The sequence below is a fragment of the Delphinapterus leucas genome, chromosome 10 (genome assembly GCF_059928025.1).
Source record: "Delphinapterus leucas isolate spDelLeu-1000000601 "Yukka" chromosome 10, BTC_Dleu_Yukka2, whole genome shotgun sequence".
NCBI lineage: Eukaryota > Metazoa > Chordata > Mammalia > Artiodactyla > Monodontidae > Delphinapterus > Delphinapterus leucas.
In genome coordinates, this window is record NC_143138.1 from 90450643 (window position 1) to 90478120 (window position 27478).

Here is a 27478-nt window from a genome sequence, read left to right on the forward strand (position 1 = left end):
GAAAACTTGTCTAAAAAGAAAATTATGACAAAGGAGCAAAGGCAATACAACGAAGCAAGGCAGTCTTTTCAACAAATGGTGCTGAAGCAACTGGACAGCCACATGCAAAAAAAAAAAAAAGAAAAAAAAAGAATTTAGACACAGACCTTACACCCTTCACCAAAACAAAACAAAACAAAACAAAACTCAGAATGGATCACAGACCTAAATGTAGAACAAGAAACTGTAAAACTCCTAGAAGATAACATAGGAGAAAATCTAGATGACCTTGGGTAAGGCCATGACTTTATAGATACAACATCAAAGTCAGATCCATGAAGGAAAGACATAATAACCTGGACTTCCTTAAAATAAAAAAAAAAAAAAAAAAAAAAACTTCTGCTCTGTGAAAGACAATGTCAACAGAACGAAAAGTCAAGCCACAGACTGGGAAAGAATATTTGCAAAATACACATCTGATAAAAGACTGTTATCTAAAGTATGCCAAGAACTCTTTAAACTCAAGAATAAGAAAACCAACAACTCCATTAAAAAATGGGCAAAAGACCTTAACATACACCTCACCAAGTAAGATACACAGATGGCAAATACACATTTGAAAAGATGTTCCACAGCATATGTCATCAGGAAAATGTAAATTAAAACGAGATACCACTACACACCTATTAGAATGGCCAAAATCTGGAAGATTAACACCAAATGCTGGCAAGGATATGGAGCAACGAGAACTCTCATTCATTGCTGATGGGAATGCAAAATGGTACAGCCACTTTGGAAGACAGTTTGGCAGTTTCTTACAAAACTAAATATATGGGCTTCCCTGGTGGCGCAGTGGTTGAGAGTCCGCCTGCCCATGCAGGGGACACAGGTTCATGCCCCGGTCCGGGAAGATCCCACATGCCGCGGAGTGGCTGGGCCCGTGAACCATGGCTGCTGAGCCTGCGCATCCGGAGCCTGTGCTCCACAATGGGAGAGGCCACAACAGTGAGAGGCCCACGTACCGAAAAAAAAAAAACAACAACAAAAAAACTAAACATACTCTTATCATACAATACAGATATTGTACTCTTTAATGTTCACCCAAAGGACTTGAAAACTTATGTCCACACAAAAACCTGCACACTATATAGTTTATAGCATCTGTATTCATAATTGCCCCAAATTGGAAGCAACCAAGAGATTCCTCAGTAGGCAAATGGATAAATAAACTGGTATATCCAGGCAATGGAATATTATTTGGTGCTAAAAAGAAATGAGCTAACAGGCCATGAAAAGACATGGAAGAATCTTAAATACATATTACTAACTAAAAGAAGCCAATCTGAAAGTTTACATACTGTGTGATTGCAACTATATGACATTCTGGAAAAGGCAAAACTTTGGAGACAGTAAAAAGATCAGTAGTTGCCAAGGGCTGGAGGACATAAGAATAAACAGGTGGAACACAGAGAATTTCTAGTTCAGTGGAAATATTCTGTATGATATTATAATAATAGATACATGTTATTATATATGTTCCCAAACCCAAAGAATGCACAACACCAAGGGTGAACTCTAAGGTAAACTATGGTCTTTGACTATGACTCGTCAGTGTATGTTCATCAGTTGTAACAAATGTACCATTCAGGTGGGGAATGTTGACAACAAGGGAGGCTATGCATATGTGCGGGTACATAGGAAATCTACCTTTCTCTCAATTTTTCTGTGAACCTAAAACTGCTGTAAAAAAAAAGTCTTAAAATAAAGGAAAATTCAAAATACAAGGCAACATAATGATTCAGTAGAAATCAGGATCAGAAGACCTGCATCCTTGCTGTAGCTAAGTAAGTTATTAAACCTCCCTGCATATGAGTTTATTTATTTTTTTAAAATAAAATATCTTAGTTCCCTGACCAGGGATAGAACCTATGGACCCCTTCAGTGGAAGTGCGGAATCCTAACCACTGGATCACCAAGGAATTCCCCATATACGTTTATTGATGTGGGACAAAACTGCTAATTTTTAATATTTGGGGAGACAGAGAGAGTACTGTGAACTGTAGTGTTTGAGAGGACGGGTGTGATAGAGAAAGCTACATATCTTACTCCAGTTTCCCTAGGACACAAAACTAAGAGTGAAGCAGGTTAATACAGGCAGCAATGCAGGATCATATCTTATTACACTAGCCACTGACTCACTTTAAGCCAAGGGACACACAACAGGTAGGCTGGCATCAGTTAGTCATACAGACTGTCTCCAGACAGAAACTACTTGGGAATAAAAAGACTTTGGAAGGAAAGAAAATGGGATTTATCTGCTGGCTGCTCCTTTGCCAGCGGGGCTGTATTATCTGGACCTTTGGCAGCCAATGGAACAAAGAGAAGCTGAGGAGACACATAAGGTGTGTCTGAAACGGTGAAAATCAAAGTAGGCTTGGGAGGATGGATGGAATTCAGACAAGTGGATTGGAGTGCAAATCTTCTGCTAGATACTTGGGGAAGAGACTCTAGGCTTTCATCTGGCAAGTCTCTGAAGGATGTACTCTAACAAATATTTGCAAATTATAAACATTTGTTTTCTCTTTGGGAGTTACACATCTCTTTACTGAAAAGAATATTTGTGCTCTTTCCTAACAGGCAGACAAAATAAAAGAGATAACATATTTAAGAATTCCTTCCAAAAATTTTGTTGAATTTTCTGGTATGTGTCTCCCCTTGTTTAGAAATGATTAAAGATAAAAAGTGTACTGTTCTTTGCAGAAGATGATCTACACCATTTAGTAGAGAGACTAGATTTTATTTTCTGTGCCCATTCAGTCATCTCTGTCTTGAGATAGCACTTCATTTTTATTGTCTCTATGTTTTTATCTTTTTTGTTATCTCTTTTTTTGGGTCATCTGTTGAGTTTTTTACTACTCTGATGATTTTATAAGGAATAATAAAATACACTTTAATAATCCAGTGATTAAACCTTTAAATGTTCCCTGTGCAGAGGTGTGAGATATTTTCTGTATATAACTGCCATTAGAGCTGTTTAAAATTATTGATATAAAAAGATAGAAAAGGAAACTTTACTTTGATTTAAATAAGGAAGCTTACGTATTTACTTGTTTGTAGATCACTTTTTGTAGCTTGTTAAAATAAGGAATTTTTAAAAGATAGCTTATTAAATTATAGTAAGATAAGCATAGATATTATACCTTAACTATGCCAATCAGGTGCTAAAATTATTAAAATGTAATGTCAATATTTGATCTAAAATGGATTCCAGGAAGGTAAATTGATACAGCCACTATGGAGAACAGTATGGCGGTTCCTTAAAAAACTAAAAATAGAACTACCATATGACCCAGCAATCCCACTACTGGGCATATACCCTGAGAAAACCATAATTCAAAAAGAGTCATGTACCAAAATGTTCATTGCAGCTCTGTTTACAATTGCTAGCACATGGAAGCAACCTAAGTGTCCATCAAAAGATGAATGGATAAACAAGATGTGGCACATATATACAACGGAATATTACTCAGCCATAAAAAGAAATGAAATTGAGTTATTTGTGGTGAGGTGGATGGACCTAGAGTCTGTCATACAGAGTGAAGTAAGTCAGAAAGAGAAAGACAAATACCGTATGATAACACATATATATGGAATTTAAGAAAAAAAAAGGTTATGAAGAACCTAGGGGTAAGACAGGAATAAAGACACAGACCTACTAGAGAACGGGCTTGAGGATATGGGGAGGGGGAAGGGTGAGCTGTGACAAAGCGAGAAAGAGGCATGGACATACATACACTACCAAACGTGAGGTAGATAGCTAGTGGGAAGCAGCCGCATAGCACAGGAAGATCAGCTCGGTGCTTTGTGACCACCTGTAGGGGTGGGATAGGGAGGGTGGGAGGGAGGGAGACGCAAGAGGGAAGAGATATGGGAACATATTTATATGTATAACTGATTCACTTTGTTATAAAGCAGAATCTAACACACCATTGTAAGGCAATTATACTCCAATAAATATGTTAAAAAAAATAAAAAATAAAATAATAAAATAAAAAATAAAATGGATTCCAGTGGGACATTTTACCTAAAACCTAAATTGTGCAGAGCCAAAATTTATACATAGTTTCCTACTTCTTATCTAACTCATTTTAATCCAATCTATTTTACATTTTCTAGATATCAGTAAAATTAAACTGTCAATTAAAATTTCATGGTCTACGGTATTATCTTTAGACAGAAGTGGAAGCAATACTCCAGTTAATAATCTAACTATAAAAATAGAAGTATTGCTCTAGTTTCAGCAATATGAAATTGTAGTTGTCCAATGTCCTAATTTCTCTGAGTTTAAGAAATTTAGCTATTCCTAATCTTCTATGTCCTCAAATTTTGTGTTAGGCTACGGTCAATAACTAAACAAAAAAAAATCAGAGTCTTCCTCATTTGCTATTCATATGGGTTCCACATAATATAGATCTGTTTTTTCTCTATGTAGGTAAATCAAAATTTGGACATACGTTAGATTAGTTGTAGTGATAAACTAGATGTGAATGCTAATATCTATTGTATTTATGAAGCTTGTAATGAATTGGTATCATGTACAACTTAGGAAAGCAAGGGTAAAAATATTCGACATTAGTCCTTAGAATGACACAAAATTTGACACACATGTTCCAGGTAAAAGACTCCTATGAGTTCACTTGATGTCGTAGTCTATCTTCCTGATGTTTTATTCACAATAGCTCATCAAGTAGAAGGCAAAGGGTAAGAAAGTAGAAGGCAACTAGTTAAGGCATCCATTACTTTTGTTTCTGCTTTATGCTACTAACGTTCCCTGACAGTGGGAAGACTGAAATGTTGGATGTTCAATCATACTACATAGTCTGCGTTCAACTTATCAGTTAACCTTGAAATGTTTACATATGTTGGTGGCTCAGTTTTCTACATTTTCTGTTTTCTAATGTGACTATAAAATCTCCCAATGTCACTTGACTGTCAGACACAGCTTGTAGTTCTGAATTTCCACCGTTTTAATGCCCAAATGCAATTAGAAGAATAGCGTGATACATTACAAATGATAACTACTAATTTTTCCATCGTTGAATGGTCATAATATATCTATACATGTAAACGTCTTTAAATTCTAATTATTATGTAACATTTTAAATGCAATGCCTTAATTTGTGATTTAATCATCTGAATAGAATAATAAGCTTTGGTAATTTGGGGGAAATTTTTCTATTTGATTGTGTGAACAGGTGAAATATTTTAATTAAGTGGATATTTGAGAATAGACACCAGAGAGGAACAGTGTTATCACTGAACTGTGAAATGATTATAGAGGAAGAGTTAAAGTGCAAACATACATACACCGTAAGTCAAGTATTAGAACTTGGTGACACCAAGGACTGATAACCATATTGTAGTTAAAGCCACAAAACATACTGCTGAGTCCAGTCAGATGAAAGTGTTTTTTAAGACATCAGGCAGGAGTAAGATTCAAAGCGAGAATTGAAAATGCTGGTCCAAGTCATGGAGAAGAGCAAAGACCAAAAACCAGTATCAGCAAAGAATAAGAACAAGATTAATAGCTAGCATTTAATTAATTCAATTCTTATGACAACCCTACTTCCATTTCTAAAATAAAAATGAGAGCAATGCGGATCGGAAAGATTGACTCCACAAGTACAGACACGAAGTGGCATGAATTCAACGAAGGGTCTTAGGCAGTGAAACGTAACGCTGGGAAAAATCTTCTGGCATTCGGCTCCTTTCAGAAAGCTTGGCATATACCTCTCAGGTCCCTTTGTTCAAACTGAATTGTGACAAAACACTTCCTTCTTTCCCTGTTGTTACTGCTCATGGAGTTACATAAGTGCTTACATTCTTTGGCAGAATGAGAAAATGTTTCATTAAAAACCTACTTATTGATGGCTAACCAGGAGTAGGGCACAGACAGGGCTGAGCATTTTAAACAGTTTATATCATTTACTCCTCATGACTCAGTGACACAGGTAATATTAATATCCCCATGTTACAGATGAGAAAGCTGAAGACTCTTGCACAGTTTAGTAACTTGAACCCAATAATACAAATATCAAATATTAAGGCTCAGATTCAGTCACAAGCAGTTGACCCCAAACTCCACTTTTGCTAATAACTGTACTACATTATTGCATAGGACAGTGTAACAGAAGAAGAAAAATAATCCTTAGTATTAATATTGCCATCATTATTACCTCATGTTTATGGTTAAAACCCTCCTATAGTAGGGTAGATCAAACTTGCCTTTAAGATTTCACAAACGTTTAGAACTCTGAGGAAATGTGCATATATGCACACACACAAATGTTCCATAACATTTTGGGGAGCTACTGGATTCCCTGAAGGCCAGATTATAAACCTCCATATTAAAGATCATTCTATGCAAATACAATTTTATATATATGTTATATGTGCTCAAATTTGTGCTCTAAGTAACTATATTATTAGTAAATTATACTTTGTAAACTTGAAGTGAAAGAGCCCTTCTTAAAATAAGTGCTTCCTGGTGTAAAGAGAAAGGCATGGTTGGAATCTTGGTGCTACACTACCGAGTGTGTACCTTAAGGTACCCGCTTCTTTCCATGCCTCACTTTCCTAACTTGTAAAATGGGAATGATAAAAATAGTAAGCCCAGAGGTTTACTTAATAAGTCAATGAACTGACATTTATTATACACTTAGTAGAGGACTTGTGCAGAGTCAGCTTACAATAATAGTTCACAACCTGCTTGTGTTTTGACCAATGAATTTAGTCGTGAAAAAGAATATCCTCCATACTAACATTCTCTATTTCTTACATACCTATTGTAATATCTAACATAGTCCCTGGAACACAATAGGTATTTAATAAATATTTGCTGAATAAATTTAGAAGGAAAAAAGTTTAGCATTGTTCTGTTTGCAATCAGACTTAAAACTGCTATTAAATTTTTAGAAGCCTTACCATATTCCATGGTACCAGATATTTTCATATATGCTTTTATGATCTATTGTCTATTAGCAGTGTAATCTCAGCATTAAGTGCTAATTTAAATATATATCTGTATTATATGTAATCAATCACTTCACTGTCTTTTGCTTTCTTCTCTGTAACTTATATTCTGTTTGCTAATTATTTATGCAAATTTCCATTTTTATCACCAGAGTGTTTTCTCAGTTTTTCAGTTAGCTGAGCATATCTATACTTGTGGCTGTGATTTGTTTTTAAATACCAGAGAGTCTTGTATGAATAAAGACAGCATTTTAATGTACTTTATTAATACATCCTTTCGAACCCTCCAGGTACTATTTTAAAATATCTTTTAGAATATTTCAAAAGGAGGATAGAAAAAGACAGTTTTTATCTTTCCCTATGAATGTTACCAAAACTATCAATTAAAATGTTCCAGTAAATTTTTACATGTGCATCCTTCCCTATCTGAAAATGTCAATTGCTCAGTTTTCTTAATACAGTTTGATGTTAATTGGGTGTTATTTCTTTTTTTTTTTTTTTTTTAATAATTTCTACTAAGCTGTGTTTTGATATGTGAGAGAACTGGAAATTCTCACTTTTCTTTAATAGTTTTTGTTTAATTATTCTGCATAAATTTAGTGTTATGATTAGATAGTTTGAGACCATCTACACTGTTAAAGATTAAGTTTTCTTATTATATTTTAACATCTCTTATTAATGAAAAAATAGTAAGTTGAAATATTCATACCATTTATTATGTTATAAAATCTCTAATTATAGTTAAATGTCTGGCTTTCTATATCCTAGGGCACTAGGGAGAATTACTTTTTTAATCATCTAGTTTTAATAAATGATACATTGGTTTGGTTACTAGTTTGGTTATTTTCATAAAACATTTAAATCTAAGATATTTTATTCTTTTGCACATTTTTGCATATTGATCTATGAAAACAAAATGGATTCTTGCTTAGACATAATCTCTACAGACTAAAGTTTGATTTATAATGAACTGAGCAATGTTCTCAAACTTTATTGTGCATACTAATTACTGAAAATCATGTTAAAATGCAAAGTTTGATTCAGTAGGTCTGGGATGAGACCACATTTTGAGGAGCAAACACCTAAGACCATCTTATGGGCCTCTAATGATGACTCAGCAGATATTTCTTGAACGTCATAGTCAACATGCAGAATTATTTACTACAAGTGACACAAAGTGATGGCTCTGGAAAGAGCATGAGCACTAGAGATAGTTATAATTTTAAATTCATTCTTTGATGCTTATTAGCTGCTTAATCTTGAGCAGATTTTAACTTTTCCTAGTCTTAGTGTGTCTTCTTATTATCTGAAGCTTGAGAAATGTCAATTGATTGACTAAGATTTCAAAAGAAATAATCAGTTTCAATGATGACGATTTCAGTTCAATTTAACAAACATTACTGAACATACACAATGAGCCTGAAAAGGGTGGTGGACTTAGGGTAATATTAAACCACAGTTTACATGAATTGTCCTTTTCGGAAAGCTAAGTGAAAAATTATGACATATAAACATTGGCATTACTAGCTGGGAAGTTTGTCTGATGGCCTTTAGCTATCAGCAGATACATATTTCTTTAACATTTAAAATGTTTTTTTGCCAAAATTTAATGTTTCTCTGTTGCTTAAAATTCTTAGTTATTCCTAAATTCTAGAGGTAAGTGATGTACCCAAATGTTTCTCATATCGACCTCTTCTAATTGAATCAGGTGAAGAATTGTTTTTGGCCAGAAGTTTGCTGCATACTGGAATAGCTTTGTTACTGTGTCAATAGCCGTATGATTCGATTGTTAGTATAAACAGGGATCAAGAAATCTAGACATTTCAGAAATTATATAAGATGTCAAATGTTCACTGTTTGGGAATACTCCAAGAAAATGACTTAAAAGAAATCGGATTATGTGCCCTGGAACATTCTAAACCCAGATGTGGCCCCTTCCACTCACTTGACAACAGAATATGGAACTTGTCACTGATAATAAACCCAACATCATAAGCTGGTTTCACATAAATTGTACTTGGCTGATGTTCTCTGTGTTTCAAATTGGGTAATTAATTATATTAGCTACATTTCCTGTAATACACATATTAGAAACAATGATATGTTTGCAATGAAAGAAATACTGTTTTGTTATTGTTAATGGATGTGACATGCATGCCAACTCTCTTTCCTTTCATTCCTTTAAAACCATTGTCATTACAAATGAGTTTTCACTGCTTATTTTTCTGCAACTCTGACTACCCACTAGTGTTTTTAGAGCTGTGTTTTTAAAAGGTCGTTAATTAAATTTATAAGACGTAAAATCAGGCACATGGTTTTGTTTTGTTTTGTTTTTCATTTTTTGTCTCTTACTAAAACATTTGATGATGATTTTGTCAAGAAACCAATCTTAGGGGTTCCCTTGATTACGACAGTGCTCTGATGTTTGCTTTTGACTATTTCTGAGTTTCAGAGAAAATTTCATACGAATCATTTTTTGAAAGATTGGAACTTCTTAAATTCAGTCTGATTCTTGAAGCCTTCATTCTTTTTACTTCTCTCTTCCTCTTTTTAATGGGACAGGCCACATAACAAGATGGCCTGAGCCCTCTGGCTATGGAACCCCATGGATGGTTCCTTCAACTCACTAGCACAAGCAAATATTGTCATGGTTGAAAACCCTGTTGTTTGGTAGCTGAAGGTCCTGAGTAAAAACTGGTCTATAAAGCTGCAGAGTAAACAATGTGAAAATTGGCTTGCGTTTCTCTAACGCCAAGTTTGGTTTTCACCAGAGTTGATTTTTCAAAATGCATAGTAACTAGTTGTGTTTGTTATTAATCAAGCAAATGGGCAAATGGGCATTGTAGCACCAAGCACACATTTGATTTTTAATGTGCATTGAAATCAGCAATGATAATTCAAGTTACAGCAAAATAATTATCAGTACTGTGTCAGAATAAAAGCAAATGTCATTTATTCTAATATGTGGATTCGCAGATTGCTCACAATTAAAAGCAGGATAATAGGAAAGGAATACATTCATATTAACAAATGCACCCATGGTTTCAGTAACGCTTTAAAATGAAAATAGGTGGTTAAGACTTACCAGTTTTAAAGAGCCTTACTTATGTTAATTATACGTTTTCTTTTTAGAGTGTTTATCCTGAAGGATGGCAGCCTCAAGATACATAACGTTACCAGGTCGGATGCCGGATCATACACTTGCATAGCTACAAATCAGTTTGGTTTTGCCAAGAACACTGGCAGCCTAGCTGTAAAAGGTATTTTACTGTCTTCATTTGTGCTTGATGAACATTGGAGATATGTATGCATATCATGACCTCTATCACAGTGTCAACCCTGTATTATCATATTGTATATGTGAAATGTTTGATTTCACATTTTATTTAAGAGTTGTGTTCCCATATTCATTAATAGCATGCTCACTTTGCCAGTGGAATTAACATGGTAGATGTGAATACCTTGGCAGTTGAAAAGCTGTCCAGCGGGTAATTAGACAAAACTAAAACTTGAACTAAAAATTTTGGATTTCCACAGATGCCTCAGTGTGGGGAAGCCATGGACATTTTGTTGACGTCAGTGGGTAATATTTTTTTTTGTGAAGTTTCCTTCAGAAACTCATTTTGTGTAAAATTTTTACCTGGATGTAAGGCTGCCAAGTGCATAATCAGTTCATTTCTTTCTATAACTCTAAGTACATAACTAGTGAAATGCAGACTCTCTTACATTCACCTTAATAAGCAGTTCTTTGCAAAGAAAAAAAATTAAAACATTAGTGTCCATTTGAGTTATTATTAGATTCCCATCACAGTAAACACATACACTCACACAACTTCAGATGGTAAAAGTGCATACCCTAGTCTTGAGACTTTTAAACTAGTATCAATCCGAATGTAACTACATATATCACCAAGGGACATAATTAGCATTAGATGCATCTACTCCCCATCTTTGCTACTTTATTGAACCTCAGCTCATAAAACTAGTCTGTTTAGGGGGAGCCAGGTCACTTTTATCATTTTATTGCCTGCTGGATGACAAAAATGACTGTCTTGAAAGACAAGTTTGAGCAGCTACTTAAGCCCAAATGATTAAATTCAGCAATTGATACTTTATCATCATTTCTATTAAAAATGAATAAATACAATAAAAAGTAGTTAGCTGCTATACTTCAACTATCCTTTAAAATGTCTCAAGGAAAATAAACACTCATCTTTATCCCTGGAAGATATTTCTTCCAGCTTTATCTCAAGCCTATTATATTATGCCAACAATTGTCTGAAACACTCAGGGGAAATGTAAATGATAGAACTTGTATCAAAATTCAACCAGTGTAGCATAATTTGAAAAACTTCACTTCTTTAAGATTGTATTGTCATCAGGTTTTTAAGACAGGTATGGACTTAATGTTTCAAGGAATGTACTGTAGCTATATTTAATAATAGGGGATTTCTCCAGCAAAGTTTTGGCAATACTCATGTACTGAAGAGTGTGAATGCTTTATGTCTGAAGAACATGTCCATTAAGGAAGAAAAACAGAGGAGATTACCTTATTTCAAATTAAGAAACTACAGGTGGTATGCACTCATTTTTATTACAGCAGAAGATTAAAATATGGTAGAGGATAAAAAGGCATTGCAGTTAATTCTTACAGGTATGGAGAAATCCAGGAGGAGTTAAAATATGAAATTTTAAGGATGAAGACATCAGTAGTGGAAACGTAGTTTCTCAAAGAAAGTTTTGGTAGAATACTGGTGATGGGTGAGTAGGACCAATAATTTTCCTGCAAAAATACAATGATGGGGATGCTTTCACCCCAGAGACTAAGAGAAAAAGTTACTAGATTGAGCTAAATGGATAGTTTCTTTTCCTCAAATGTTTCTTTAGCCTTTAGCTAAATGCTGTCTTAATGATGTCAATTACTAATTAATGGAAGAAAAGTAAAAGGAGAAGACTCACATAAATGTGAGAAACTCAGGAGCAGCTACTAACTTAGTTCTAATTATGGAATTTGGATATTGTAGAGGTGAAACATAGCCATGTTTCTTACTAAATAGGTCCCTAATTCTTAAGATAGAATTAAGTTGATATGTATTTTGGGATATTCCATAAAACACACCATAATCCTCAGGCACTCCACTCTGTCTATGAGTAAGAAAATAACTAAGATTGCTCAGTTAAAATACTGATATATTTTTGCTTATTTCTAGTGTTTTTTTGCTGGAGCTATTGAAACAAAATTATCTCAATCTACATTCCTGGTCAACTTTATCTTTCCTACTCTTTCTTTTTCTGTGGCACATTTCGTCTTCTTACAAAGGATATAATTCACTTATTTACATGTATTTTTTCCCCTATATTTCCCTTCCTCTAGAAAAGAAGCATAAAGAAGGCAGGGACATCACAAATTCTAGTACAGTCCTGGGAACTGTATGTGTTCAATAAATATTTATTGATTGAGTGAAAGGATCTCACCTCATTACCCTTAGTTCTCAGAGATAATTTCCATCCTGACTTCCTTGCTCTAAAATCTGAAAGTTTTCAATTTTTCAGGGTTTACGCTTGTTAGAATACTTCACAATAAAGAACATCAAAGGCAAATAACAAACTTGTAAATGCTTTCACTTTCCCAATTTTACGGTTTGTAGTTACATAATTCTAATACATAGAGAACCCCACACTCTGAAAGGGGGGACAAATATGAAAATACATGAAAATCTGAAAGACTTCATGCAGAGAACTCACTGTTCTGGTATTTTCAGCATAATAGCAGAGGATGATTTACATATGCAAAAAGGGCTTATGTCAATATGCATGAATATCAAGTTATTTTCACTCATTTATATCTAATAATGGGAAGGAAATTGTGTTTGTTATTTTTAACCTTCATGAAATATCCACGTGCCATTTTAAAGGGATTTGGGGATTTCTTGCTTCTTTGCCATTGACAGTAACCATCATATGCAATATAAATAAACACATATACATAATAACACATATATTTAAAAAAAACTATATAAACACAAAATGTGTACAGTATGGATAAAAGCATCTTTAGAAACTTTGCTTTATTACTGATCTGTAATGTATAATCTTTATTAAACTGTGGGATTTTTACACAAATACAGTTCTAAGATAAGTCTATCATTAGTATAGCTTCTTAACTAGACTGCTATCTCTAATTCCCTTTCATGTGGGAATGTTGAAGATATCACTGCCAAAATTATTATTTTACAACCTACAAATCTGAAGCTTTAATGTGAGAAGGAATCATAATACTATGCATTGATTCAAATATTTTCTTGACTATTAAGAGTGTAGCCATTTGGCTGTTTGTTAAGACGATTTAATACTTCTCTGTGTATGTATGTATATGTGTGTGTGCACCTGTGTGTGTGTGTATGTTTGCATTTTCTTGTCTATAATGTTCATCTGATTGTCATTATACAGTCAAATATAATTTTATTTCTCAAATCAAAATCTTACAGTGACCTTTCTGGTAATAGGGTGGTAAGGAGCAAATGAGAAATTTCAGTAAAGCTGACAAAACAATCATCTTTCTTTGAATTTACTTATCTGCCTCAGTCATGCAAAAAATGTTGTTGTTAGATAACATGTAAAAAGATAATAGTTACAGGACCAAGATATTTTCCAGCTTAGTTTTTAGCTGATATGGCTTATCTGTGTCAAGAGAATTCTGAAGTTATCTGCACTGTATGTTGGAAATTTCTGTTCCACCATGCGACAGGATAAAGCAATTTGTTATTCAACACCGGGAGTGCAATTAGCACCAGCCTTACCAGAGCCCCAGCAGATGCCCAGTGTAATTTGAGGACATGTTCCATAGGCACAGACAGAGAATGGAAAGGAAAGAGAGTTTAAATGTTTTCATTTGTGGGGACTTAGTAAAATTACAATGTGTACATACACTAAGAGGTGTATGAAAATCACATAAAAGGGGAAATTATTTGATCTGGCATTTGGAAAATTATTAAAAAGCAGAGTAACAGCAGGCTATAAAAATGATCTTGTTTGCAGGCAACATTTGTTTTCGTTTCCCCACTGGAGAAGTTTTGGATGTCCAATTATAGGCCTCATTGCTTCAGCATTATTTTCAACTGAAATGTCGGAACTTGGAAAAGCATATCTAATGTGCAAATTAAGTTTATTGCTGCTCATTTAGTTGTTTATTCTTTGTGATAGAAGTCTTTATTTTATCAGCATGGAGAGTGGCCTATCCATTTTCTCCAGCAGAATGAGGGTGTTCACTAATATGGTTCTACATTTACTAAGAAAAATATCGAGATAGGTAGATAATTGGAGGCTTTGTGGCTTTACACTGCAGTTTAAAAGATTTGAGGTGTTGAGCCCAGCTGTATCCAGAAGCCCAGCTTCACTGAGTAAACCAAAAATACAATTTCACAGAAATGACAAGACACAATGGAATACATCCATTTTTTTGTAGTGGTTGAAGTCTCCCAGTACTGCTAATACCTTTCCCCAAATATTTACTTCTACATTCCAATTTTCTACAAGAATGAATTAAAACATTTAATAGAAAGAAGGCATTGATTTAAAAATTATTAATGGAAGTATTCTTAAGTTGAAAAAATATATAGTAAATTTTTATACTGTCTAGAAATGAAATTTTCTTCCCCCCTCCAGTATTGAAAATAACGCTGAGTTCTTGAGACCTGAATTCCATAATCTCTTCAAGTATAAAGGAGAAAACAAACAAAAAACTTTCATGTAAGCAAACACAATAATATCAATATTATTTTATCTTCATAACAATTTAATTCATAGTCTTTTAAAAATGTAGCACATATCACTCAGATGAAATTTCCAGGCATGTTAATAAGCAGCCTTTTTTCTTTTAAATATATATTATACAATATATAATGTAAAGCATGTTATATATTAATTATAATTAATGAATTATAAGTCTGCACTTTTTTATTATGCAAGAAAATTATCACTGAACCTATTATTGGTTAAAATTTTGTTTTGTTTTATTTATTCTTAACAAAAATAGGGGGTGTATAGCTTGTGCTTTATACCAAATAAAGAGGCCAGACAGATGAGTACATACCACTTCTTAAAGAGATGAAAAGCAGAAACTTTGAAATTAGATTAACTAGTTCAATTACTAACTAGCATGAAATCCTAAAGAGTTTGTTTTTGCCGTTTGATGTTGTATTCTTTATTATTATCATTAATTACACTCTATTAAATATACATACTCTGCTCCAGGCACTGTTATAGCTGCTTTATGTATATCATCTCACTGAACCCTCCGAACAACACTTTGAAGCAGATGATCATTAGAGATTAAGGCATAGACGTCTGAAAGTACTTGCCAAGTTCCCTTGTTATTAAGTGGCAGAACTCTTTTTTCCCTTCTAGTAAATTTATGTAATAATACTTACATGAGACACTTTTACATGACATTGTTTAAAGTTCAAAGAAAATAAAACTATAGTAACTTGCAGATATTAGTACTTCCCCCAAAATACTTCAGTTTTCCTTTGTTAAATAGAGTTCAATATTTGTTTACATCTTTCTCATTTGAGGTAAACTTTACATATGTAATGAAATACATGTCTTAAGTGTAAATTTGCTGAATTTTGGCAAAGGCATACACCTGCGTAACCCCTAACTCTACCAAGATACATTACCATCATCCTATAGAATTTCCCTCATGCCCCTTCTTAATCAATCCCTACCCCCACCCCAGTCCTAGAAGCAAGGACTGTTACAATTTTTTTCTGCCGTAGATTTCATACAAATGCAATCATACAGAATATACTCTTTGGCATCTGGCTTCTCTCACTCAGCTTAAATCACTTGCTGTCAACCTTCTGTTTTTATTAAAAATGAACAAAACTAAACAAAATTTGACCAACAGTAGGTTTAATCTGTGTAGTAAAAAAAAAAAAAAATCTTGAATTATAAATATCTTTGTCTCCAGTTTCCTTCCCAAACTTATACACACTTGTGCCCTGAGTATTGGGTTAGGAATTGGAAGTTCTGTAATTTTTTTCTTGATTCCAGTCTGAAGCTAAAAGAAGTGATTAGACTCCTCTGTTACTTAGGCATTCTATTTCTAAACCAGCACAGTGGTCACTCAAGTTCTAGTGACATTTTTTTAGGAAAAATGTGTGTCATTACAACATTAAGAAAAAAAAACCCTCAGATGCAAGCTCTGTTTTAGGTCTGTGGATCCTGAACACTCAAGGAAACAGTTACTAGCAAATTCTTTCAAGCCAAAAAAAGGAATGGGGTAGGAGGGGGGCAAGGGGGTGTAGAGGGGAAAAATAATCAAATGAACTGATTGACTCTGATTCTCCTCTTATGGATTTGATTCTCTTATTTCATCTACCCTTATCCCAACATAAATGTTCAGAAGAAAACATTTTCTATTAGGTCCTGTAGGCAAGCAAAGTAAAATTTCCTCATTCCATCCCTTTTAAAACTACAGAACACTTCAACCTGATGTTTTACTACAACCCAGCATAAAGTTACTGTTGGAGGACTGAGCGAATGCTATCTATTTATAGGAAATATAAATATGATCCCATAAATAGTCATTTCCTATTATGTATTACTGCTTTGAAAGTGAGTAGTTGGCATATTTAACTCATTAAGCAGAATCTACAGTGCATGCTCTTTTTAAATAGATGTCAGGCTCTGTTTTGATTATTTGTTAATATAGAAGATCTGTGTTTACATTTTACATTATTACTTGCTAGGGAATTTTTCAGTGTTACCTTGCCTGATACTTAGACTTGTTTTCTCATTTAGACAACTCAAATTTTAGACAATTACTTTCTCCAGGCAATTCTTCATTTGTTTCTTTTACTCTGGGGCTCAGGGTAGTCTTTTAATATTTGTTCTAAATCATTTAAATATTGAAGTGGAAGATAAATGGGTTATGGTAACTGCAGAGAAACTGTAATATACTGACCATGGTTACTTTGTAAATTGGAATTAAATCATGCTCTGCCTATGGCGGAATATAATATAAATACCAAGTACTGCATGTAGATTTTAGTGGATATAAAACAACCTAGCCTACTGCAAGTGTATGTACAAAGAGGAAAAATGTATTAATAAAGATTAAAAACTCCTCCCTTTCTTGTTTGCCAGAGGTGGGGAATTAAAGACTCTTATCACACTGATTTTCTTGTTTGTTTGCTTAGTTTTCTACGGACTTGGCAACAATTCATCCCTCAGTTCTATCTCAACTTTCTTCCTTTAATATCAATCTACCTTTGTGTCGGGAAGCCTGGTTTCCTAAGCACCATACCTTTCTCTTGACATACTTCCTCATTTGGGTAAACTGCATCTTCCTATGGATTTCTGAGGACCAATTTAAGAAAAATGCAATGTTTTTGAGATCTTTCTTGTTTGAAAATGTCTTTACACTATGATTACATTTGATTGATGGTTTAGTTGGAAACAGAATTCTGGACTGGAAATCAGGATTCTTCATAAATTTGGAGATGTTACTCTGCTCTAAAAGCTGAAGCCATTTTGATTTCTGACCTGTTGTTTGTGACATCTTTTCTCTCTCTCTCTCTCTAGAAGTCTGTTTTTCCCAGTGTCCCACAATTACATGATGATGTGCCATGGTGTAAATTTATTTTCAACCTTTTTACAGGGCATTTGGTGTACTTTGTCATCCTGGAAACTCGTAGTTCTTGGTCCTGGAATATCTTCCCAAATAATTTAATAATTTACTCCATTTCTTTTTCTGAAATCCCTATTATTTAATAGATTTACTAAACTGGTATTCGAGTTTATGCGTGTGTGTATGTATGTATGTATGTAACTATTTACCTATCTATGTATATAATATTGTATTTTATATAATTATATATATATTTAGATATATATAATTTATATACATGCTCATGATTTTTATATATATATATATATATATATATACATACACACACACACACACACATATATATATATATATATATATATACTTTTGTTTGTTTCTCTCTCCTCATATCCATTTTATAGCTTTGTTGCTCTATCTTCTAGGAGATTTTCTCAACTTTATCTTCCAGACTTTCTATTGTATTTTTGTTTTTGCTATTTTGAAAGAATTTCTAAGTGTCCTTTTATTTTCTGGCCTTGCTCTTTTTCTCCCCCTTCCTCTGAAAATATTGCTTGTAGTTTTTCTATTTTCTAGTTTATTTTTTATGCATGGTCTCTGTTGTCCCAAACTACTTTCTTCTCTTTCTTTGTTTTAATCCCTATCCTTTATTAAGAGGTCTACAAAGATACTTTGTGCATCTGTTGTCTGCTCATATTTAAGAGTGGGTCACTAAAAGTCTTACAGAAAGCTCTGATCTAGTGTGGGGATTTTTGAATGACTGGACTTCACATTTAGATGATCTGGCCAAGATATTTCCTTGGAAAACTCTAAGGTCACTATATTTGGATCTTTTCTTGTAGGCTCATCAGATCCCTAGGAAAATGTCCCTCACCTCCCACCCAGGTTTCCTGCCTGGAGAGCAAAAGCCCAGCAGACAGCACCCTCAGAATGTTACAACACATGGATCTCAGCCCTCACCCTGTACATGTTTCCTTGATTCCACTATTTTCAGTAGAAGCCCCCCACCCTTAACTGCTTGGTGACCAGAAGTTCAGAGACCCTCTGATGCATATCCTCTCAGGAAAGTAATCTGCTGGTCTTCTTCTGAGACGGGAAAACACTCTTGAGACCAAATAGCATCCTATTCATAAATTCCAAAATGAATTAATTCATAAAGACATGCTAAATAAGTTTTCTCCTCAGCCTTCCCACTGCCAGCCTATGACTGACCTTTACAGTAAGTCAGTTAGAAGTCATTCAACTTCATTCCAGTTCCTCAAATTTTGTCTCCCCTTTTCATCTCTGTTTTGGTGGATTAATGTCTTAGAAAAAAAAATTCTTTTGGCATCATTTTTTAGATGTTTATAAAGAACTTGAAGTAAATACTATGTAATCAATTATCATCGCCAGGATGTTGTACATCCTATTTTTTATTGTGATACTATTTTTCTCTGCTAATATTTAGAAGAAGTCAAGCTTTAGCTATTTTTTGCTTAAACAAAATTTGTCAAGTAATCTAGAAAGCACAGTTTGGGAGATTATGGGTCATGGACTCAAATCTTCCACTTGTACACTAGATATGATTCCCTCTCACATTCAGGGACATTCTCTCTCTCTCTCTCTCTCTCTCTCTCTCTCTCCTTACCCCCTCCCTCTCCCTCACTTGTCTTTTTCATCTCTATTATCCCCTCTAATGCATCACTCCCACCATCGTACTTGCATACTGTTACTCCCATCATTAAAAAGCTGTCATTTTCTGACCTTACTTCCCCTCTGGCTACTGCCATATTTGACTTTTCTCCTTTATATCAAAACTCTTTTAAAACGTTGTCTGTACGAGCTTGCTTTTTTCAATCTTTCTGGTCAATTCTGTTTTGAATCCATGCAACCAGGCTATTTTCCTACCACTTCATCAATACTGTTCTTAACAAGGTGACTAGTAGCCTCCACACTGTTTTATCCAGCGGTCAGTTCTCAGTCATCTTACTTAAAGTGTCAGACTAGTGATCACACAGTTCTTGATACACATTTCTCACTTGGCTACCAGGACATAGTATTTTTCAGGTTTTCCTTTAACATCTTGAGTCATTCCTTTTCAATTTCCTTTTCTAGTTCCTCTGAATCTTACCAATTTCCTAAATTTGGAATATCACAGGGAACTGTCCTCGAATTAAAATCTACAAGCTAATTCCCAAAATGATAACCCAGCTTAATTATCTATCTTAATCCCAAATCCAACTGCCAATTTATCTTCACTTACCAATTTACTATATCATAACACTAACCTCCTAACTCTCACTCCCAGAACCTGCTCCTGCCACAGTAAATCCCCACTATATTAATGACAGGTACACCGACACTTGCTCAAGCCAAATCCTTGTAGTCATTTTCACTCTTTTCCTTCTTTCAAACCCCATATCCCATTGTCCAACAAATGGACTCAGCATCAAGATATGTAAAGAATCTAACCAGGTCCCATAACTTCAGTGACCAAACATTAGTTTAAACAATTACTGTCACTTTCCCAAAGTGTGTCTCTAGCACAGAGATACCCAACTAAGTTTATTTTGCCTCCTAGGGGACATAGGGCAATGTGTAGGGATATTTCTCGCTGTCACAACTGAAGGATCTACTAACATCTAGTAGGTAGAGGCCAAAGATGCTGCTAAATATCCTATAATGCACAGAACAGCCTCCCCACCTCACTCTGAATCCACTTACACATACATGCGACAAAATATAATCTGGCCCAAAATGATAACAATATTGAAATTAAGAGACTCACCCATAGCCTCAAAAGTATGGGCCTCAATTCCATCTTTGTCTCCCTTCTAGAAGCTTGAGTGTTCCTATTAAATTGCAGATGAGTTTTTTGCCTCTGTTATGCAAATCCTCTAAAGGCTCCTCAGTTTGGTGTTGTTTTATTTGCTCAGTATTCACACTGATGTACACCTGGAAGAAAGTAAGGGTTCAATACTAATTAAATGGTTTTGAATAAAATACTGAATAAACAATTAGTATATTTTTATGTTAAGGGTTTCTACATCTGTCCAAAGTAGTGCTCACTTCTTTTTCCAAATGACATTAAGTATCATACTGTTCAAGCTATTATCTAAAAAGCTACTGATAAATGGCCTAAATATTTCCAACCCTACACATAATCTATTAAAAAAGTTAATAATATTGGTGAAACTTCTGTCCTGAGTAGTTGAAGTAGATTTATCACACAAACATCATACCAATATCAATCACAAATAATGTAAAAATATTTTAAAAATAAAAATCTCAAGCAGAAATTTTGGTGTTCTCACAGTGCCAGAAAGAAAAAAAGTGGGGCTCATAATCAACCAAATAGAATGAGGCCAGCTAAACAATTCAATCTGGAATCAAGACACCTCAGGGATTACGCCCTTAGTAATAAAAGCAGAGCAAAATTGACCAGGACTTAAAATCAATGACTCAATTTGTATCAATTCCTGACTAGATTCTGCTCTTTTTCAATTGCCTGCTTAAAAACTAAGTCTTCTTGGGAAAAATACAACAAAATGAAAATATTTACATTTTGAGCCACAGTGCCTGACATTTCATAAAATGTTACCAAGAATAGCTGGAGCCAGGACCAAATGACCAAAACCCAGGGAAATATCAGATAACAGCAACAAGTCACGGCTGATTGAAATATAGAAGCTATCACACAAGGGTTTTAAAATAATTGTGATTAGTATGTTTTTTTAAAAGATGACAAGATGGGGAATTTCAGAAGAGAAATGGCATGTATTAAACATCAGTTGGAAGTTCTAGAAGTGAAAAATACAAAGGCTAAAATTAAGAACAAAATAGACTGACTTAACAGCAGATTAGATATGGTAGAGAAGAAGATTAGTAAAGAGGAAGATATGTGAATACAAGATATCCAATATGGAGAGGAAATGCAATAGGAAAGACAAAAAAGAACACAAAGAATATATTGTCGATGGTGAATAGGTCTAACATACATGAAATTGTGGTTCCCAAAGGGGCAGAGAAGGGATGTGTGATGACCAGTTTGAAGAAAGATTTTCCAGAGAGCTCAGAAAAACTGAAAATGACATCAGCCATCTATTCAGGAAATCATATGAGCCTTAATTAGGATAAACACAAAGGAAAGTTTAAATAAGCACATAGTAGCGAAAACAAAGGAAAGAAAAATCATCCCAATTAAAAAAAAAACACATTATCTTCAAAAGAATAACAATGACAATGACAGTTGATATAACAACAAAATTAAGGGAATCAAGAAGACAGTGGAATGACATTTTTAATGGTCTGAAAGACAATACCAATAAAATTCTATTCCCAGCAAAATATCCTCTCAAATGAGGACAAAACAGAGATGCTTTCACCAAACAAAACCTCGGAGAACCTATCACTCAAATCTGCACTAAAAGAAATACTAATGAAACTCCTATAAACAGAAGGAATGTGGTCACAGATTGAAGAAGAAATTAAAAGCAATGGGAAGAGTTAATATGTTGATACGAGGCTAATTTGAGATTCTGAGGAATTAGGAAGAGGACCAAATTTTAGAAGTTTTTATTTCTAGTCTTCACAAGTTAACTAATGAGAGAAAATATCAGAGACTTTCAACACCTGTTTTAAGTGCTATTTATACACTAGTTTCCTTTATATCAGTATCTTAATAACATTTCCAATAATGTCATAGACAGATGAAGGCAGAATCACATGTTGTACAGAGGGAGAAAGATTTGATGATTTTTCTTAACATTCGTCAATCTTTTGAGAGGAGTTGATAATTCAGAACCACCTGAGCAGTTATTATTCTGAACAATGACCGTGAAAGAGTATCACTCACAGATGGAGATTTCAACTGAGTTAAAAGTACAAAAGAAACAAACAAAAAGTGACCAAAAGTAATATTTTCTGGATGCTCAGGAAAGACTAATTACATGATGGATTGCCATCCCTGGCTTGTAAAAATGTAGCTGGGGATCATGATATGTAATAGAGTGTTTGGCCATTGATACAGGGAACAAGCCACACTTATGTTTAAAGAAATCATGCTTAACAGTTCTGAGAGAAACTTTGTTACTAGTTTTCATGTCTCCTGAGGTGCTCTTAACTAAAGATGGGTTCTGGAAATATCATTGTCTATTTTGACAAGGTGAATTTGAGTAAGGCTATTCATCAAAAGCATTATATATTTTATTAAGCCTTTCCTTGTACTTCTTAAGGATAGGATTGTTAGGTCAAGCTGTTTTCGTATGATCTGAATCTCACTGAAACAGACTGAAAAGAGTAAATATTAAAATTCTGTAATTTTATGAACTCTCCATTAACACATGTCATTCAAACTTAGAATAACCTTCAAAAAGTGGTCAGTCCTCTTCACACTAGAAGCTGAATGGAAAAGATGTCTCCCTATTCTGTATATAAATATTCACTACCCCCATCATTTCCTTTATGTCTTTCTTTTATTATTATTGAAAATTAGAAACACACAGAAAAGTAGAGAAAACAGTACCAGGAACACCTATGTACTCATCAATCAGGGTTGATAATCATCAACTCATATCCAACTTTGTTTCACCTATACCCTCACCTACTTCTCCAACATCCACCTCAAATATCTAGAGGCAAATCATAAACATCATAATTTCTTCTATAAATATTTCAGAATGTATTTTTAAATGACAAGGGGATCTTTTCAACATAACAATAAACCAGTTTTCCTATCTTAAAAAAATTAACAGGGGCTTCCCTGGTGGCGCAGTGGTTGAGAGTCTGCCTGCCGATTCAGGGGACACGGGTTCGTGCCCCGGTCCGGGAAGATCCCACATGCCGCGGAGCGGCTGGGCCTGTGAGCCGTGGCCGCTGAGCCTGCGTTAATGGAGCCTGTGCTCCGCAACGGGAGAGGCCACAACAGGGAGAGGCCAGCATACAGCAAAAAAAAAAAAAAAAAGATACAGCAGTAGAATGCATAAACAGGCGTTTTGGATTACACACAAACCATTAAGCCACTTTCAGTTTCTCGTGAAACCTCCACAAGTTACAGGATACGTCCGAAGAATGTAACAGTTCCATTGTTTAAATTTACATCTCAATTCAGACTTAAACAGAATGGATTTGTATGAAGAGATAAATCTTTCTAGAAAAGACTGTTCCTTGAGAGTCATCAGCTCTAGATGATCTAAGATTCACATTTCAAAATAATTTATCAGAAATTTATTCCAATGTTGTCACAGCCTATAAAATACTCTCAATGGTTCCATAACAATTGCATCAACAGAAAGATCTTTGCAAAAATAAAAAAATATCAAAAAGCATCTGCGATTTTACATTTGCCACGTGCAACCGATGTCAATCATTTAAAAATAAAATTGCTAAAACATAAATTCTGATGACCTAATAAATTTATAGAACAGTGAGAAAAATCTTATGATCAATCAAGATATAACTTTAATAAAGTATTATTTAATGTATATATAAAATTGAATCAAAAATATATTTTTGCAATTTGTATGTTTATGTTGTTGCTCATGTATCATTATTACCCTGTTACATTTTGTAGGTAATATATTATTATTTTTATTTATTTATTTATTTTTGTCCCCTGCATCGGCAGACAGACTCTCAACCACTGTGCCACCAGGGAAGCCCCGGTAATATATTATTTTATTATTTTTTTTTTTTGCGGTACGTGGGCATCTCACTGCTGTGGCCTCTCCCGTTGGGGAGCACAGGCTCCGGACGCGCAGGCCCAGCAGCCACGGCCCACGGGCCCAGCCGTTCCGCGGCACGCGGGATCTCCCCGGACCGAGGCACGAACCCGTGTCCCCCGCATCGGCAGGCGGACTCCCAACCACTGCGCCACCAGGGAAGCCCAATATATTATTTTTAAAGCAAAGTAATTTCAAAGAAAAACACCCCGCATTTTTATTTCATACTGTGACCCAAAAACTATGTAGCTGGCCCTAAAAACATCTAAAGCTTACATTCTGACTACCACCATCACCAAGCTTCATATTCTCCACGTTCCACTTCTCTTTTACTCTCCAACACTTCTTTCCAGCAAAATGGCTGCCTTGCCTCAACAAACCATTCTTCTTCTTTGCACAGATTGTTTGTAAATGCTCTTGCCTGCATAGTGAATAAAGTTACTTCTCCCTGCCTATTATGTTTACTTAGCTAACTCCTGTTTGCCTTTTACTGTCAGCTAAAGCAACCTTTTCCCAATAAACTGATCCCTCAGGATTCACTATTTTAATAGAATCATTTACTTCTAATACATGGAACTTATCACATTTGTAACTATGTATTTCTGAGTATGATTTGATTAACGTCAGCCTCTCATTTTATTCTTAAATCTCTGTGAAGGCAAGCACCACATCATTTTTATTTGGTGCTTTTTTTTTTTTTCCTTCTCCTTCCATTGAATTTCCGATACTTAGCAGACAGCTGGAATTTGGTAGTTGCTCAATAAATATTAGTTAATGAATGAATGAACTAGTGAGAACATGTAAACATTATAATGAATTATAAATGCTTCTTATTCATGAAGTTTTAGTCATTATTACTATACTACTGACAAACTATGTATATAGGGAATGATTTGTCTAATTTTGCCACTTTGTGGTGCCATAAATGGAAGGAGAGGCTTTCATTTTTAATGTTTGAAAATTATTTTAACTGCATGATCCAAAACTTTAAATCACAGCAATTTTGCTCTACCAGCACAACCAGTTAGCCAACTCATTCTCCCATAAGTGTAAATAAGATACTAGCGATATATTTTTTTCAAGGATACTACAAGAAGGAAAATATTCTCTAGTCTTAAAATGTGTTATTGAAACCCTGGTTAGTATTTATTCTTTCTTTGTGGGAGACATCTGAACGCGGCTTGGAATGAAGAATGGACTTAGTCCACAAAATCATTCTTTAAACTTTTCCCCAGAAATAATTAGAATAAAAAGTACACGTGTCTAATATAATAAGGTAAAGAGTATCTTTAAAATATGAAAATATGAAGACACAGATACAATCTGATGTAGATTTAGGTTTTCTTCATTATATTCAGAAATAAAATATGTGCTTTTTTCCATGACTCTTTTATCAATATGTACCTTAAAGCCCAAGATTATTACTTCCTCCTTTTTGTTTATTAAGGAAACAATCACAAATTTTAAAATGCTGGAATAATACTTAAATATTCTATTGATAAAATACAGTGGCACACTCATCCATATGAACATATAAATTCAACCTCAATGCTACTTTGATTTCTTGAGCAGCACAAAGAAGCCAGAAGGAAAGTAAAGCTTTTAGCCTATGTCCTAGAGGGTAAAACTTTATCTTATGAGTGATCTTTAGAGAAAGAGATTTTCCAGGGTCCTCATTTCACTTTGTTTTGAAACTTCTTTATGTATGATACTTGCTTTCACTATAATTTGCCAAAATCCCTAATTCTTAAATGTAAATCCCTTAAAACATACTTTATTTTGGTAAGATAGTGCATATGTAAATCCAAATGTATGTCCAGGGTTTTTTTTGTGTGTGTGCTGAGTTGCCATCTTAGTCAATTCTTAGTCCTCTAAAATCAAAACTATGTATTTTGTTATAAAAAATGTAGTCAAAAATGATATCACTATGAGTCTCTTTTAACCACAGAAATATAGGACTCACAAGTCCAGCTGGAACACTGTTTGGAATTATCCTTTGAAATGGGTCAATGACATGATATGACTTGTAGAGCAAGGGCTGATATTGTGACTCCTATTTCTAGAGAGAAATTTTTTTATGATAGATGTGTAATTCTAAAATTGTAAAATCTTGATGAAAAAAGTTACCTCTTTCCTATTCATGCTGTACCTTTATCTAAAATAGAAAGTTTTTATCACTGCTATGTCAGAAATAGAATAAATATGTTGTATTCACATTTTCAAATATAAGCTTATGATTATAAATCTCGATATAATATAAACTAATGTAGTTATGATCTTAGGGATGCAACTTGTCTCATAGTACATGAAATTAACATAGAATATTTAGAGCTGTAACCATTGTGTGGATTGTAATATTGTGGCTGGAATTTCAGAATAAAATAATAATAAAAATGGTGTGGTGCATTCTCTACGTAGGGACTGCTGTCTTTTGAGGTCCACAGTTTTCTATGAGCTACTTATTTTTATATTAAGTATAAATGAAAGTATGTCTTGAATTTTCTTACAAGTAATAGGCTACGTTGATTAATGCAGAAATATTTGAAAAGTGGGAATATAATTTTTCATATTGTATAGTAGAGCTTCATGTTGTATTTACATAATTTCAAACAATGGCAAAACCATTCAAAATATATATTTTATAGCCATATGCTAGCATTTGATAAGCTTTTATAATAATAATATTTTTTCTCAACAGAGAGGACTGTTATTACCGTGCCACCTTCCAAAATGGATGTTACAGTTGGCGAGAGTATAGTCCTACCCTGCCAGGTGTCCCATGACCCCTCCACTGAAGTTGTATTTCTATGGTCTTTCAATGGAGATGTCATAGACTTAAAAAAAGGAGTGGCTCATTTTGAGAGGATTGGAGGAGTAAGTTGCTGAAATTTTTAAGTGTTTAATAAAATGAATCAAGTTTTTTACATGAATCAATATCTTTCATAATTATTCTCCCCATATTGATTTGCATGGATAGTCACTGTCTGTTTATGAAGTTGCATCTGTTTTTGTTTTGTTTTGTTTTATGCCTTTCATAGAAATGCTTGTGTTCTGGATGCAATTATAATAAAGTGGATAATAAAAAGGATCAAATATGAGAAACTATAATGATACTAGTATATCTCCTAATTTCAGAGCT

At 34.2% G+C, this 27478-nt stretch overlaps 1 protein-coding gene across 4 annotated transcripts in view; it reads left to right on the top strand.

Annotated features, from left to right (window-relative positions):
- Nucleotides 1–27478, top strand: part of CNTN6 (contactin 6) — a 143355-nt gene that overhangs the window by 90623 nt on the left and 25254 nt on the right. For all 4 annotated transcript variants that reach the window (XM_089919571.1, XM_089919572.1, XM_089919574.1 and 1 more), the window contains 2 exons: nucleotides 10144–10271; nucleotides 27038–27213. In XM_089919571.1, coding sequence (XP_089775697.1) covers nucleotides 10144–10271; nucleotides 27038–27213 — 304 coding nt within the window. The remainder of the gene's footprint in view (nucleotides 1–10143; nucleotides 10272–27037; nucleotides 27214–27478) is intronic.